This window comes from Anopheles funestus, chromosome 2RL, assembly GCF_943734845.2.
Source record: "Anopheles funestus chromosome 2RL, idAnoFuneDA-416_04, whole genome shotgun sequence".
Taxonomy (NCBI): Eukaryota; Metazoa; Arthropoda; class Insecta; order Diptera; family Culicidae; genus Anopheles; species Anopheles funestus.
Window position 1 is genome coordinate 28,615,224 of NC_064598.1, and position 18,101 is coordinate 28,633,324.

General features: G+C 45.0%; 1 protein-coding gene across 3 annotated transcripts in view; it reads right to left on the reverse strand.

Annotated features, from left to right (window-relative positions):
- Positions 1 to 18,101, reverse strand: part of LOC125766536 (uncharacterized) — a 138,128-nt gene that overhangs the window by 31,365 nt on the left and 88,662 nt on the right. For all 3 annotated transcript variants that reach the window (XM_049432577.1, XM_049432578.1, XM_049432576.1), the window contains exon 12: positions 7,311 to 7,473. In XM_049432577.1, coding sequence (XP_049288534.1) covers positions 7,311 to 7,473 — 163 coding nt within the window. The remainder of the gene's footprint in view (positions 1 to 7,310; positions 7,474 to 18,101) is intronic.

Sequence of the window (18,101 nt, forward strand, 5' to 3'; positions counted from 1 at the left end):
TTTTTGCTGTTTTGTTTTAGAAAGAGATCTGGAAGGAAGAGTCTGCGATAAGCTAGGTTCCACATTTATTGGTTGGTGTCTTTAAGCGGAACGGTAATTGGTGGGATAATGGAATTGTAACGTTGCGATGGCGCTAGGTGTTTTTGGGGAGGAAATGAAAGAACGAAAAGGAAAGAAAAGAAAAAACACAAACACACTTCAAATGGTAGATGATTAAAACGAACTCAAAAGCGACCCCTGGAAATTGGGCTGTTGATTCTCGCAGTGAAACGTTTGCTAGTGTTATTGTGATGAACAAGGTGGATGTCGTTTGTGCTTTAGTTTCGAATGTGTTTTGCAAACGATGGAGAGTGAAAGTGTATTTGTGTTTATGTATGTGTACAAAATCTTAAAGCATAGGTGTAGTGTGTGTGTAAGATTTTTTTGTACGGTGTGGTGAAATTAAAACGTTCAAAGTTTGCGTATTTTAGGTATGTATTTGTTTTTCTTACTTAGCTAAAAATCATCACCTGGTATTCAACGATTCAGCCTTGAAAATTATAAAAACAACTTAAAACCGTACACAAAGAAAAAAAAAACACCAGATAATATTAAAACTAACTTAATGATTAATCTACCAAACAGAAACAAACGAAAGAAGAAAAAAAACACGCATCCGTGAAGTTAGATTAAAATCGCGCGCAAAACTTATATAAGCTAACCTAAGATTTAAAAAAAGAAACAAAACAAAACGACAATGATTTGTCTACGTACTAAAACTAAGCGCACACAATTAGAACAATAAATTAAAAAATCATAAAACTGTGGCAGAGCGTACACAAAACTAATACATTATAAATAATTAAAACCCGAGTAGCAATAACTCGAAACCAAGTAACCAAAAACGAACAGTAAACGGATTGTGAAATTAAACGAAAATGAAGGTAAACATTTTCCTTTTTCAAAAATGGAAAAGTAAAACAACAGAAGAGTTTTTTTAAAGGTGTTTCAGCTGTTCGTGTAATGGTTAGATGGTACTATTGAGTGGTTTGCTTTTGTTGATTTGGGTAGTAGTTGAGTATACTGTGAATGTTTCGCTTTGTATAGTGGATATCGTTGTGTTTGTCCGTTAGCGTAAGTTTGGTTCGAATAGTAGTTTAGTTGACTGTTTCCTTAAGCACTAGAAGAAGTGTGAAATCTTATGTCATGTTACATTTCGTTGTGATGGAGAGCTGGAGCGCGCCTGCCGAAGCAATCGCTTACCAGATCCAAATGGTCTTTGTTGGTGAAATCTTTTTTTTTCGAAAAAAGAGAGAGAGAGTGAGGAAAAAACACATTTCGCCGACCATGTTTGCTGTGTACCCTAGTACGGCAGCATTATTTTCCGGTTGGTAGGTATGTCTGCGCTTACGTATCTATCCCTTTTCCGTTTGCGTTCATTTAGGGCTACCGAGCGAGTGATTATGGTTGCGCAAGTGGAGCACTGATAGGAGTCATGATGTACAACGTATTATCGTTGCTGATGGTTTGCGGTAGAGCGTATGGATTGATTTGTTTTTATACATTTCTGGTACTATTTTTACATTGTTTCTTAACGTCTTTTTGTTAAGCCAGCGCAAGAACATTGAACTAGAGACTGATTTTGAACGATCGTATTAGAGATGTAGGATTTTTTTCTTTTCAAAACGAGACAAAGATTAAATAAGCAAAAAAAACTTAACAATACATCTGGAAGCTCAAAGGATATTTTGAGAATTTGTATTCACTTTTTGTGCTAATGTTTCCATTCTTTCCAAGAACTTCGAATTTATGAGAAATCATATTTTAATTCTTTAGTCCAGCAGTGAGTATTAGTAAGACCTTACACGTTAAAAATACATGAACAACAAACTGTTATATGCGTCTAACTGTTCCAGAACGCCTTTCTTACGGAGAGGACATTTCTTGAGCAATTCCTCAGTATACTCTGAATTATTGCATGAGCAAATAGTAACTGTTTGGGTGTCTGTTTTTAAATTCTTTAAACAAAATCCTTCACGTTCCGGGTTGAATCTGCTAAACTTGAAAACAAAACATTGTCTCTAACACACCTTTCCTACCAGAGCAGCCTATCGTTAGCTTTGGTCAGTTTTTAACAATACTCAATTGACTCATATGTATATGTTTCACAACTTAAACAACACGCACGTAAATCTTGCTAACTTTGTCAAACGGTTTTGCACTCCTGCCACCGTATCCTCTGTTCATCCGGTGTGGCTTACCTTTAGCAAGAAGTTGATTCGTTTTCTTTTTGTTTTGTAACATTTATTATAGTTCTTCTTACGATAACAATATATTGTTAAGATTTGTATTGTAATGATTCTATCTACACGTTTAGATGTGGCGCGGGAACGGACTTTATAGTGCATTTCTTGGCAGCTTCTTCTATCGCTAGACAGTTAGTAACGTACGATCCGGTTTTTTCTTTTGGGAATCTGGCTGGCTGTGGGTGTGTAGCCGTCCGTTTTTTTGGGAGCTTTCGTATTTTTGTTAACATACGAGTGGAAAACGAGGCGGAAAATGGGCTAGTTAATTTTAAGTTGTCCATTGCGAGGAATTCGATGACGGTTTGAGACGATGCGCGCGAACAGTTACGAAGAGTACAGTAGCAGTAAGGTTCTTACAATTCTAGTTATTGTCGTTATCACGAAACATTTACATATACATACAGAGCGTGACCGCTTACAGTGCCGTACCCGTTGTGCCATCTAAATGGAACGAACTGCGTCAACAACTGGCAGGCAAATGACACTCAGCATCATCATGTCCTGCTAACATTCGTACTCGAGCACAACCTCGCCGCGTTCCTTGCGCGACTGTGACACAATCACCCGATGCGGTCCGTAACCAAGGTAGCTGTTGCCTATCGCTGAACCCGGCTTTGAAGATGCAGCCGCACCATTAGGCGGATGGTTCAAGCCTCCAAATGTACGTCTCGCGCCGGTAACACCTGGTGCGGGTGAGTCTGCTGCCGTTCCTGCTGCCGAGCGGAACTCACCGTTGTACAGTTGATTGCTGGTCGCGTCGTACTGAGGTTGAGCTTGTGGGCGGTAAGTAAGCAGTGTCTTACTCTCATTGGCTACACTCTCGCTGTCGGATAATGGTTCGTTAGCGACCCGTCTGTTAGATTCGGTTTGTGTCGATACGCGCTGCAACTCCTTCCGGGTATTCTTTTTACGTGCGTTACCCAGCAGCAACGGTTGCTCGACGGCTTGACTCCGGCGGATGTCGATGGCGGCATTAACCAACAGTAGCAGCTCATCGGTGGTAGCTACATCGTCAACGATGCTCCCGCCGTCGCCCGCCTTCACCAGCGCTTGCATCCGGGAGTCCTCGTCAGTATCGTTATCGGAGTTCTCGTTAGCGAGCGCATTGTTTTGTAAGTCTTCACCATTGCTTCCGCCCACCGACAATGCACTGCGCCGGCGGTGGTAAACCCCTTGGTGCAGGAAGTGCAACGACGGGTCTGTGTCACCGTGCCCACCCTGCAATGATCGTGCCCGGGCTGCATTCTGATAGTGCTCCAGATAATCTTCCTGGTACGTCAAATCCGTGTCAGGCGCTACGGCCGCTACCATCTGGCGGAAGTGCGACCGGCTATTCGATGGCTTCGGTTGTTGCATCCGATAGTCGTACCGATCCGTGCCCCGGGGTGACACGGATCCGGTTGACGGAAGGCGACCAGCCGGCAAGCCGGAACTGGTTTGCGGTTTACGCAGACGATGGTTCTTTTCGATGGGCTTATCGGCCGGAGATCCGGGCACGGATGCCTGATGGCGGGGACTACCGTCTAGGAAATTGTTATAGATTCGATGGCTTGCATTTCCCGCGGGTCCCTCACCGGCACCTAGCGTCACGAACGGATTGGTCGCATTGTTACCCGGCATCACATTCATCCGCGGCAGGTGATGGGCACGCTGCTGTTTCGGTGAACTCTGGTGATGCTTCTGGGGTGAACAGTCTACGCGTGGCGCGCCCTCACCTTCTTCGGGTGTTGCAAGCAGCTTGAATTGAGTACCGTGGATTGAAGATTTCGTGGGACCGGGAGTACTTGTGGCACCATTTCCACCACTCGACGTGGCACTGTACACGGAAGCATAATCACTACTGCTCAGCGAGCTCGAGGTCGCATTGTTCTTGCCGTACTGCTCCACGAAAGCTCCTTGAATGGTGCGCGCCGAGACGGGACCTGTCGTGCCACCATTCCCGGAACCACCGATGAACGGTGCAAGCGAATCGAACAGTAGCATCCGGGCATCATCATCATCCTCTAGTTCCAGATTTTCGTCATCCTCCTCCTCCTCCTCATCGTCATCCTCATCATCTTCTTCTTCGTCTTCCCCTTCGCCGGCTTTTACCTTCCCATAGGAGGAATCTTCAACTCCACCAGGAGCACCATCGAAGCGGAAAAAGTCTCTCATCTTGTTCGCCTTCACGTTCGGTTTGGCCGATGTACGTGCGGTCGACAAATTATTGCGCAGGTATTCACTCGAGCTGGAGCTAGTGTTGGTCGTGACCCACTGGCCACGGTTCCGTCCCGTTCCTTCCCAAACGTCTTCGAGCTGTATCAGATTCGATGAAACACACCCGAACGGTACGGTTACTGCGGTCGCTTCCAGCGTACTGTCCGTGGCGGGATCTTCTTCGCCGGCCATTCCCGCCAACTCGTCCGTATTTCTGCACACGCGGTCCGCCCCTAATGCAACCACCTTTAACGATGGATCGAGAGTTTTGGAGCAGGACTTTGCACGCTTGTGGCGTGAATAGCGTCCCACCGTTCGCGGTCGGTCCCCGTCCTGGTCGAAGTGCTCGTTCAAGAAGCTATCCAAATAGGCCAGGTTCTTCGTGAGATCTAGCTCGGATTTATAGCTCTTGTAGACGATTTTCTGGCTAAGGTTGGCCGATTCATTTTCCTGCCCGTACCGGTGGGTGGCCTTAATTAAATCATCCAGATTGTACGAGCTGATGTGGTGTTGCTGCTGTTGATGTCCGGTACCAGTCCGATGGGTAGCACGGGCTTTACCGCTGCTCACCGTCAGGAGGCGCCATTTTTGGCCGAGCTTCAGGAAATGAGATTTTGCTTTGTTGAAGTACTTTCGTTCGCCTCTGCCCGACGCACCATGCCGGTGGGATGCCATCACCGTCTGTGGTGGCAGTGAAAGCTGATGGTAGCCGGTCGGCTGATGAAAAAACGCACCCGGCGGAATGTTACCCGTGGGCGCCCTGCTGCTTCGAAGCTCGTGTTGTGTCTGCTCATCGTACCCGTGGTGTTGCTGCTGCTGCTGCTGGTAGCTGGTTTTGTTGGGGAAATGAAGATTTATATTTTTCAACTGGGGCACCCGTTCCTGGCGTTTCCGGCCATGGTTCCCGCTGTGGCTGCCTGTGCCGAAAAGTGACGTTAGCTGGAAGGGATGGTCGGCGGTGTCTTTATTACCTACCGTCGTCTTAATGTCCGTGCTGTCGGCGTCCAGCACGACCGTGGAGAGGGTTTTATTTTTACCACCTTTACTACCGCCCAGCCAACGCTTTTTGGCCTGCGTTCGTTTGCTGCCTCGGTCTCTGTCTGCGTCCTGTTCTACCCCATCGTGCGTCGGTGCGTGCGATCGGTCCAGTGGGAAATCAAGTGCTGCCGAGTCGGTCATTGCAGGCTGCACATAGTCCTGCCGCTGGAAGAATCTCGTCGGAACGGGACATTCAGTCGATTGCCAATAATAGCCACTGCTGGTGTGTGGAAAGCTCGAGCTTAACTTGTGCTCCGTACCATCCGTGTCATCCTCCTGGCCGTGGGGCATCCAGCTGTCCTCGTCCCATTCACTGCCCGTTGATGCTGTGTTCGATTTCTTTCGAGCCATGGGTTTTCGAGTACCAGGCCCGACCGTATGGTTCGTACCGTCCAGGCTGGATAATCGCTGCCGGCTTCGGTGGGTCGATGGGCGGATGTTTTCGTAATTGTTGCGGCAAGGCTCAACGTTCGCTTTCCGCGGACTGGTGCGCAGTGCGGCCCGGTTGTTCAGCAATTGCTCGGCCCGACCGCCGGAACCGGAACCGGAATCGTTATCGTACACTTCCGACCGGCATAACTCGTCACTTTCGTTGTTGGTCCGGTGATCTTTCTCGCTTCCTGCATTCAGTGCTGCTGGCCCATCGCCATTCACACTGTCATCGGGTGCTAAACTGTTGCCATTGTAATTATGCCCACTGGCAGCGATGGTATTCGTGGGTGTTGCTTCCGGTAGATCCGCACCCGGAACCGCTTTACGCTGTCCGGGTGTTCGCCGTTCGGTGGGAGACTGTTCCGTGCTGGGTACTGCATGGGAGACAAACTGTTGGTGGTGATTGTCCACCTGTGCCAGCGTTGCCGACTCAGCCCGTCCCACACCCGCCAGTTGATAGATGCCGGTGCTAGAATTTGCTTTAATTAAAATACCCCTCGTGCGTGGATACCATCCGCGTAATGATCCTCCCAGCGGTCGCTTATCTGTTTGCTGCTGAAGCCTTTTGAAGCTCGCTCCCGGACCGGATGTTCCGCTTGATGGGGCTCCGGTACTGCTGTTACTGCTATTACTTATGCTACTACTATTACAGCCCACCGTCCGGCCAGACCCATCCGTTTTGCTGTCCCCGTTTGCGGTGTTTGTGCTAGCGGTACTATCATTCCCACTGCTCTCAACGCCACCCGCAACACCCGCCCCGGAAGGATCGCCCGCGGGAATTGATCCGCGGGCCGACATCAGAATCAACGAGTAGGATTTCTTAAAGCTAGTTTTGATTAAAAAATTGCCCCTATCCAACCGCTCCAGCAAACGATTGAATCGCTCCAAACCATAATCACTCGCTTTAGCCGGTAGACGCGCTTTCATCTGTTCGGACTTGATGCACGGTGCACTGGCACCGTCCACCGTGCTAGACCCGTGCCCCATCTCTAACCTAGTGCCGGCTACCGGTGGTGCGGACTGGCCCTGGCTATGGTCGTGTGACCGTGCGGGACCAGCAGACCGCGACAACGACGTACCGGGCGATGAATCCTCGCGGACGCAACGACTACCGTCCCCGACCGGTGTGCTACCGGCGTGGCCGGGTGCGAAGGTACCCGTCCGTTCCGGATCGGACTGGCCCGAGGCCGCCGAGTCGGCACGGTTACCTTCGCAACCGGCACCGTCCTGCAGTGGGCTAGTGCCCGCGGTCGAGGCATCGTCCGTGAGCGATTCCTTCACCGTGCCGCAGTCGGTCTCGCTGTTTGGCGTCTGCTAAACTCTTGTCGGTGGTTGCAATATCATCGCAGCCATGCGTACCTTCATTGCTTCCGGCGAACCGGGCGTTCCGTTCTGGTGCGGATGATGTGCGGCATGGTGCGGATGATGATGATGATGGTGGAATCCGGTGGGTGTCGTGTAGATCGAATCGAGCGGTGGTACGCTCGTACTGTCTGACCGTGACTTTAGGTCGGCCTTCTCGCTGGAAGTAGGAACAGATTTAGTGCGACAGTTAGTGTCTGCTTGATGATGTGTGTAGGTGCAATTGAAACTAAAGCTATTCATTTGCAAAGGGGATTTGCCGAGAGAATAGAGGAGTTCATCGTTTAAGTTTTTTCTGTGTGTTGCTACAAGTATCGTCATAATGGGTGTACAAAAAAAATCAAATCTCATTCGACTCCCCGTACGAAGAACTAGCCATCTTGATAGGACGAAAAGAAGTCAAGGTTAGCTAGAAATGTCAGGGTAAGATCTCTTGAGGTTGTAGTGCCATAAAAGGTTAACGAGTTCCTCATCGATCGACAAGTCTGGACAAAGCAGGAGAAGTAGAATTTATCGTTCGCTTTTAGTTTTTGTTATAAAATTTATTATAGTGTAGTTAATTATATGAGATTAATTATACAATATTATGAGAATATTGCAGTGCAACGCACATTTTTGTGTTTATTCTTTTCGTATACTACGAACAATTAGTGAAACAAATTCTTGAAGAATTTATTGAGTAATTTTAAATTCGTTTCGAGCCCTCTATTTATAGTTCGTACCTGTCAAATAAATGCTTATGCAAACGGAAGGCAACACTCTCGCCTTCGTTCGGTTGTATGGCATAGAAGAAAGGCACAGAAAAAAGGTAGGATATGGTTAATGGAACCATTTAAAACTTGTGCGTAAATTGCTTCGTATTCTTAGAAACATCTCGTTTGCTACAAATGGCAGAACCCGCATCAACCATTTGTCCTCATTTTTCTGTTAATCGTTTGCCCAAGCCATATTTGCTTTACCTTGTGTGGCGAATTGCCTCGGTGAAATGTGCATTCCGGATGCAATCCTTTCAGGGCTATAGGGATAAATTTTCATTGTTCAGAAAAAAAGGCATGCTTTTTAAGTGCCAGTTCAGTTACTGCTCAGGGTTTTGCGGTAGGTTTTTCCTAACGCCTGAAACGGTTCCGGTGAAATGGATCGTTCACTCGTCCAGAACGGTTCACATTCGATTCCGGTAGGATACAGCAGGCACAGGTTCCCATTCAGCATTCCCATATCCATCCCCCCCTCCTCTCAGTATTCTGCTCCAAATACGGGATATGCCGGACTACATTTGCTGTTTGCACACCCTTGTCCGGTGGGTATTGTTGCCACTTTTAGGGAGACACCGAGATATGTGACACAGTGCACGAAACCCATTAAGAGATAAAGTTGTAATCCGAGCGAGAATCTTGATGCAAAAAGGGATACTTTACCGTGTGCTGGGTATGAGGTATGGACAACGTTTCTGGGAAGTACCAGAAGTTTACCCAGACACCCAGGTTTGATGTTGCCACTCGGGCAGCTGTGCTCGTTGGGTAAATAGTACCAGCTTTCTGTAGGAATCCCCTGAACCGAAGTCGAAAACCTCGAATCGAAACATCCAGCTTGGGCCCTAACCGGAAGATAAGTTATCGAGGGAATGAAAACTCCGGGTGAAGTCCGGGTATCGATGGGCTTGTTGTAATTAATTAGAAATTCAAATTACTCTCAATCGAGAAAGTCCACAATCCTCTACGAATGGGGGCCTGTGTTAACTCGTTCGGACTGGTTATTGATATTTCTCTTACTTGGCTTCTAACTACTTATGGTTAGTTCAAATATGGCCAACGGAGTTTGGATAAAAGATAAAAAAGGCTTAAACAGGAAAGTATACGAATAAGGGAGAAAAAGAGAAAGAGAGAGAGGGAGAGATATGTAGAAAGGGGTGATAAAACTATGGCTTATTGAAAAGAAGGCTCCAAATGCTATCAAAACCCCTAATGGTATAGTTCCAGTAGTGTAGTATCGCTGTGTTGACCAATCTCCAGGATTCGTCTAAGCACATTGTTGTAGGGTGTTTGGATTAGGGTCACTAATACCATTAATCCTTTGGTAGAGTCCTTGGAAAATCTTTCCATTTGTCACCGCATGTGGGCGCTGGTTCTATTGAATACGATTGCTACCCGTAATTCGATTTACAATATTTGGTTTCGAAGCATTCCATTGCTAATCCGAACAAATCTCCATACTGAAAGATTGATTACGTCCATGAATGTTTTGTTTTTGTGTGTGTGTTATTGTGAAAATGTTTGCGGTTGTTGACGATGGGATTGGTTTCTTTGTGATTCATTGTAATAATGAATATTTATGTATGTATAATAAAATTTGTATTATTTTAAAAATGTTGGATCTAAAAAGTTTTTGTTTATCCTTTTTTTTCTTCATTCAAGCAGTATGTTTTATGCGAAGATGCTTAAGAAATAATAATGACACAATCTGATGTCTGCAGTACCTATTACTGAGGCACAGAAAAGATGTCCATCATGACACGAGTGCAAATGTGTGCCGAACGATGCGCTTGGTTGCGATGTGTACCCATCATCATTAACACGATAATCTGCACTCAACGCTCTACGCTGGCAATGTATGTATAAAGCATCCTTTTACATCCCGGGATACAGCTTGCAATGGGCCTGCAGGTAAACGGGCGCTGTATCTTATGTACTTTTATCATATCAATCAACACATTGTGAAGCACCACCTTAGCCGTACAATAACGCAAAACGATCGCGAGAATTTTTAAATTTTGCATCCCATAACGTAACAAAAAAAACGAAAAAATCATTGCAAAAGAAAAACCATAAAGTCAGAACCAACCAGACCAGACGAACGTACCGTTAAAATCACTCCAAAGGTGCCAGGCATCATTACGTACGTAGGGCGAGTACGCTTCATACGTACTTTTACGTACCTATTTCCGCACTCGCGCACCAGTAGCCAGCCGGAGAGTATTACATTTATACCGACTTATGGTGAAGTTTATGCTGCACACTAGCGCTTGCGAGAGGGTCCGTTTATGTGCGCGGCACGGTACTCGCACGGGCACTTGAGCTTCGCGCTACATTTTGCTGGCGATGAAGCCGTCGTTTGTTGATGTTCATGATGCTGCTGATGCTGATGATACTTATGATAAAAATCCTTTCCACTCAGCGCCAAGAATGATGGTTGTGTTGGATGTATTTTCATCACCCTTTCCCTTCGCCGTTTTCTTCCCGCCCTTCCTAACCTCAGGCTCGTCAAACGATGCCAATAAAGTGTGGTAGTTTGGATTGTGTAAACCATGCTTGTTTGCTTCTTCGGGTGTATGTGTGTGTGTGTGTGTGTCTGGTTGTATGTGGAATGATTTTTTCCCGCCCACGGTTCTTCCAAGGCAAGGATTTTGAATGCGATCCCATTCATACTGTCATAATGCTGCGATTGCATCGAGTAAGTTGCTCATCGTCAGCTCTAACACTCTGTCGGGTGGTGTATGGCGAGATTGACTAGTGACGCCGCCTCACGTAACCATCCTTCCAGAAATGGTGCGAAAACCCTTCACGAGTTTAGCATTTCGTAGCTCATTTCCTTTAGCAAAACATGGTCTGCGTCTCGTAAAAACAGAACCTCACACTGAATGAGCTTTCCAAGCGTACAATCCCGGGCGGCATGCTTCCCCATACTCTTACACGTCTATCCGCAATAGGAAATGGTTTTTACGTGGTGCTCGTACATTTGCCCGCTCTTTATTTTTAGTGCATATTCTCACGAGCACAGAGCCCCGTTCGGTTGAACACGGGGTCTGTTTTCACTTCCATTCCATCATGGGACCACGTGGTACGCTTCTCGCCGCACTACATCCACGACCCGTGCGCTCGAAATGAAAACTTTCATTTTGACACATGACAAACATAAATGCCACATAAAGCAGAAATAAAATCCCAACACCGGTGTACTGGATGCAGGGCAGCCCCTTCACAAACGGTACACGCGGTGCATAAAGATTGCTTGTAGATGTATTCATTTGACTTTTTTGTTTTTTAGTATTCAGCCAAACCAAACGGACAAGGTGAAACCTAGTTACAGTGTGTGCAGCGAGATTGTTTCGCTGAGTGTTATGAAGTGATTGTAATTTGCATAGTACTTTGTGCGGTTGCAATAGAAAAAAAAACATTCGCAATATTTGCTTTTAGCTCATAAATGTTACTGCACTTGAAGGGAGCGCAATAATGCACAAATGCAGATATGTTTGTTGAGAGACCGGTTAACTTTAAGGTGGCAGCAAGAAATTGCTTATTTAATTTAATATTTTACACTCTCTCTTTATTCGGTTTCGTTCAATCACGCTAACGATCAATTTCGGTCGTACGTTGAGAGTATCATATACGCCTGAGTATCATATAACCCTTCACACATATCGTATAATATGTGTAGTGAAACATAAGCCGGTGCTAACCACACACGCCCACAAAACACACTACTAAAGGATCAAAGAGTTTTGTCTAAGCTGCTTGAGGTGTTACTATCACTATGTGTGTTTGTGTGTTGATCTAGCTTTTTAAAGAAAAGAAACAAAAAACCCAGATTCGGTCTCCGCATGCCTTACAACATCAAAGGAAAATGGAGGTTTTTCAGCTGTTTGGTTGGGTTTCATATAGAAAAAAAAGAAGTTTTTTTTACTATACGAAAACGAAAACAAACACCATTGTACATATATTAAAAGATCGTCGACACGTCGTTTTGCTTGTGGGCCAAATTACGAAGGACTGGGCGTCTCCATTTCGGGCTCAGTTTGCGGTGCAGTCCGGCTACTGTCAAGTTTGGTTTGGATGGTTGAGTTTCCTTTTGTGGAATGATTAATCACTTTCTTGTTTTACGACCACCTTCACACACATACATACATACAAACTAACAAACCAACAGAGTATTTTTGTTGTGCGCTCTAACACCGGACGTCACGTTTTGTCTAGCTGGTTCGCTGCTTCTGTTACCGACCGGCATATCCGGCAAATAATTTGTAACCGGACACAACGTAATTAATTTTCACAAATTAGAAGGATGCGTGCGTGCGTGTCAATCTGTCTTGGCGATCCGTTTAGAGCACGGTTGATTGACTCGTTTCTATTCAACGGGCGTTGCATTGACGTTCCGTGCATTGGAGGATTGCATGGGAAATGTTGGAAAATTCGGTTCAATTTTATTTGAGTGTTTAGTGTGGCTAATAATTGTATATCATATTCGGTTGTATGTTAGAATTTTTGCTGACCTGTCTCGTGTATTTTGTCGGACAAATCGTTAACATCATGGTACGTATGGTGGTGACCAACAGTGTCATTAATGCATGTCAGATATTTCATCATTATTCCTTGAATCGTCAGCATATTGCTACCGTGCGATGAGAATATGTGTTACCTGTGTTTGAACCCCCAACACCCCCACAAGCGATAGCAATTCCCATTGACTGGATGCTTAATGACACTGGTCGTAAAACTGCTTATCGGCCATTTTTCCTTTTGGGCCCGGAAAGACGGAAACGCTTTCCCGGGTTTCCCGAGCAAATTAAGGCTAATGCTTGTAAATGACAGCTATATTTGCCAATTACTCGTTCCGCACCTTCCAACTAAGCGCATTTGTCGCTCAATAAAAACGTCAGCTCAGCAGCAGTATCATGTAGCAGCGTATTTTTCGGTATGTGTTCCGGCGAGATGGTTTTAGGTGCAATGGAGAACTGAGCCACTACCTCACCGGTTCCATTCGCTGCTCGGATGTGTGCTAAGCTGTTTTCACAATTGTGATGCTTGCTACTAATGTTGGTTGTAGCTTCGAATGTGTTTCCATTGTTGACGGGTGTGAACAGGCACCAGACTATTCTGGTGTTCGTGACGCTGGTTAACGCTGGGAATACGAGGGTAAATGATGATTTTCTTCACCCCTTGCTGGGCATTTGCTCAGGGTATCGGTAACGAGGCGAAAAATTTATATATAAATACGTCTCATATCCAGCGAATTAAACGAACACACAGCTAGCGCATGTTTCGCCCTGTATGGTGTGCAACGGATCAGAATGTATTTCCTTCTGTGGAGCGCATTTGAAATCAAGAGTTTGGTTTGGGGAGGGGTAGGAAATAGCAAGGTTAAGGTTCGCAAAAGTGACTTTGCCTGCATTGGTAGCGAAAAACAGTCGAAATGGACGCTAACGCCACCAACACAATGATGCTATTATTTATGATAACGATTAAGCGAACATTTCATTCCACTTAAACCGGATTCACTTTATTTACGCTCCACAAGCACCACCGCCTGACTGCTTTTCGATTTAGGGCAGGATGCAGAAGTGGGCAACAAAAGAAATAGAGAGAGGGAAAGAGATAGAGAGAGAGAGAGAGAGAGAGAGAGAGAGAGAAAAGTAGCGTCACATTTCAAGACGTTGTGTATATGGTTTGCTTTGGAGTTGAAGATGCTTCAACTTTTAGCGAATGTGGACTGCCCGTATCCAACCGTCGTGTGGAACGTGCGGGATGGAAGGTTGAAAATAAAAAAGAACTTTGGCATTTCCTTACCCGGACACGTTTCAGTCAACCACAATAATACAACCAATCGGTTTCATTTGCCCACAAGGAAAGCACGCACCATCAACATCGTACATCAGCCGTGCAATGTTTGACGAGCTTTGCGAGAGCGAATGTTTTGGTTATATAAAGTGGACCACAAACACAAACATACAGAAAAAAGAAAAAAAAAACTAACATAAAAAAATATCACGGAAATGAATGAATCGGCCAATAGGACATTGGACGAAAGGCACCGTTAGTAAAAACTTGCGGTTTGAAGCGAAGTAGCGCCCTTCATCACCGGTCGGTGGTAACCGAAAAACGCACCGAACCCGAAGGAAATTTTTGGGGAAAAGTAAAATATTGCTTGAAATTTGTTTAGATTTCTTCGGCAGCTATCTGTAATTCGGCACATCCATCAAAGTGAAGGTATAGAAAAAAAATAGCGTCAAAGCGTTCGCTCGGTCCGAAAAGTTGAATTCGGCAACTTTGGAACCAGGAAAGCGTCACATCCTATAAAAACAACAATGGTACGAAGGGTGGTGAAAAATGAGCTCTTGCTCTTGAATGAATTCGAATAGAAATTCCATTTCCCGCGTGTTTGTGGCGAACACGGACCGGTAAAGCATCGGAAAACGGTTTTTGGGTGAGAGTTCTTTGGCAGCTTTGAGATGTGGTTTCTACTGAACATCGGGAAAAGCTTTCGCGATTGATTTGGATATCTGCCCTGATCAATAATGCTAAAATGGTGGCATTTAGACAATGTTTCATGTGCTACGAAACCACAGGTACAAGGTGTATTGTTCCTTCGGAAGTCGCTGTTCGCTCAGCATCAAACCGTGCCAATGTTGCCTTGAAATGCCTTTGATGATGATAGACAAACGATGCCTTGTTCAACCTTCCGTCGATGCAACCGGACATTAATGGGCCGCAAAATGAATTCGGTGCGTGATGGATAGGACCACCCTGTTCCGTTCCTTTGCAAACCGAAGCTAAAACCCCTTTTTGGCCGGTTCGTAACTACAGCAAATGATCGGTTTTCAGGGGAGGGGGTTCTCTTGTCAAAACGTGAGATCTTGAAAGAGATATTCCAACAATTGTATTTTTTTTGTGTTGTTTGGTTTTGTTTCTATCAGAGCGAACATCTTGGAAACATTGGTGGATACCGTTTCGGGTTTCTCCCGGGATTTTCAGCTATAAGACTGTACACGGGAGAAAGCGGATTGGGTGGATTAACTCTAACTTGATGGAACCAGCGAGCCATGATCTATCGTAGACGATGATCGCCGAAGAGGGCTTTGTGGTTTTTAATTGGATTACCCCGTTGAGAATTGGGATTCAAACGTTCTACGGTTGCGGTATCAGACGGCAACCATTTGCACAGACATTTGGGGTCAAGCAGAGTCGGGAACTCCTTGGGGGATGGGAAGTTTGTTGCTTGGGTACTATGGTTGTTTGTTTCATCCGATGCAGCCTGAAACTTTGAAATTTTGTGGCTGACGAAACTAACCAATATGGAGGCTGGGGGGAGGAGACCGTTCGTTTGCATTCCGTTTCCTAGAAATATTGTGTTGTTTGATAAAATTAGGAACTCTTTCCAGGGAATATGATATACAGCATTAGGAAAGTTTAAGTTTTCAAAGAAGTTAGAAAACATTGAGGATAGTACGTCTATCATAAGTCAAGAGTAATTATTATTTGCATTTTAAAGGCTTCCCAGAAAGCTTCATGTGCTGGAGAACTAGTTGAACAGGGTGTCTCTCCAAGTTTAGCATTTTGCAATAAAATACATCTGTTGTACAACGTACAGAATTTGAATATATTTTATATTGCATCAAAATTTTATCCCATCATGCAAATGCTTTCCACCTGCCTGGTGTGTACTGGTTTGCAATGGACTGCTTCACTCTATTCCCTGTTGTGTTTGTCGGTTTCGTACTGTTTTGCTGCAGATTAGCGCAAACAAACGTATATGCAGCAGTTTGTATCTGGCACACACAATCCAACGCTACCGATCAACTTCCCACTCGTAATAGCTGCAATTGCTTTGGGGATTTTCAATGCCGACTCGTTCAAAATATGCTCGGTGCTTCTGGGCAGGTTGGGCGGTCCATGATTGTTCCTTATACGTCCAGCACAGGTTGGGGAAAGTACTTTAAGTGGACTATGCGGTATGGAAACAGCATCAGGAAGAGAAAGAGAAAAAAAACCTGTACAGAGAAGCCCAACATGATGGTTTAGGGCCTAATTGAATCTGGCTTTAATAGAAAAATAGAACATTTAGGGATCGTACTTATTGTCCTGGTGCGGCAGTGAGCTTATTGAATTTTTATTATTTATACCGTAAAAATGCAAAATATATCGAAATAGGTCTGCTGCTGCTGTTGCCAAATGATGAGCAAGCTTTCCCCGAGTCAGAACGCGAAGGGCAAAACAAATGCAGCCGTTAAGACAAAATGGCGTACACGGGGTGTGTGTGTGTGTGTCTGTAGCACGTAACCGTAATCCTCAATTTCTTTTTTCCGATCAGCAACCAACATTTTGTGGTTTGTTTGGCCGCCTGTTTTCTTTTTCTTGGTTTCCGTTTCGCTGCCGAACTTTACCGCCGGAGGCGTCCTGCAGCCATCGAATCCATGGTATATTGTCATTGGAAACTGTTATTACAAGGGACCGGCAAACAGAGCAAACAACGTAAAACCCTCAACAAAATGGAGCGGATGCAGGTTTTCGCAACAACAAAAAAAAACCCGGAACCAAACTGTCGTTATGGGAAGATGGTGGAATTTTAATAGGATTTAATAAGAGATTCGCGATCCCTTCGCTATGTTAACGGTGTACCTTACACCGTCCCCCTCTCCCCCCATTACATATGTGTTGGGTGGCTTTTTGTTGTCTGTATAGAATTGTTTTCCTTTTGGTAATGCCTATTTTTCGGTGCGCCATTTGACTGCAGAAGGCAGTAAGCTGTTGTTGACTTTTGTGCCAATTTTTTTTTTGGGTTTGGTTTGGTAGGGTTTTGGGTTTGGTTTTGTTCGTTATATTCAGGAACGCTCATCTTTCGCTATATGAAGAGCTTTAGCAATGAAGACCGTTTCTCGGTTCTGTTCCAGCCCCGGAAGTTGTCTTTGTTGCGTGAGCTTATGGTACTGAAAGTTTTATGTCCTTCCCGGAGCGGCTTTTGGGTTTGGTCCTTGCTTTTTTTTTATTTTTTGGCATTGGGATGATTTTGCGTTTTTTTGCTTTTCGGGCTTTATTCGGAATCAGTTGCGAGCTTGTAACGACTGCTTGTTTGGCGCATTCGACAGGCCTTCCTTGGAGTGATGGTTAATGGCATTGTTTGGACAGATCGTAAAAGGTTCGTGAAAGTTTGATGAAATGTAAGACATTGAGCACCAAAAATTGAATCATCGGTTTGCCTGTGAATCAATACCCGAAAACTCGATATTCGGGGAAGAATTTTATGACATTTCTTGCGTATCAAGGAACATTTAAATTCTTTCGATATGTTTGCAGGAAAAAAGAGATTCAATTTAAAGCTTATCCTGTATTTTTTTTAACCTTTTCACCTTTAAGTAACTTGATATAGTGCTAGCAAATAGCATTTTCTTTTTACCCACTTCTGTCCAGCAATCCTTTCATTCCCTTAAGGATTGTTTTCTTTTACCACCCTTCCGGAAGGTGAATGAAGAACGCATCCTTTATCTTCACCCTGATGCCCAAGCTGGCTGGTCAAAATCCAATTTGAAACCCGAAATCTTTTACACACATATGCCAAATGGCGGTACGGTAGCCGTAGATATGTCGCGCTGGTTTCTTTTTCCCAGCTCAAGAACATTCGTGTGAACATGAAAAATGGTCCATCCTGGTACGCTATTTGTCATGTGATATTTTCAATTTTCATTGTCAAACGGGGCAAGATTTATTGTCACCAAAACGGAAAAAGGATGCTCCGGGCATCGGTGTATGTGTTATCGGGGACCAAAAAATCTAGCCGGGGAAAAAGGGACGTAACAAAAAGAAAAACACTCCCTCACACACACTCACTGCCCTTTTGCACTTTTACTGACAGACTAATATTAAAAAGTTGGCAGTATTGGAAAAATTCGCCAACTTGATCGAGCACGAAAGCTTTCCATTTACCAAGGTGCGTTGGAGGTACATAGGGGATGGACCCAATCGCCTTTCGAGTGCCATTCCGTTGATCGACGATGCAATTTTGGCAACGACCAATCAAAATCAT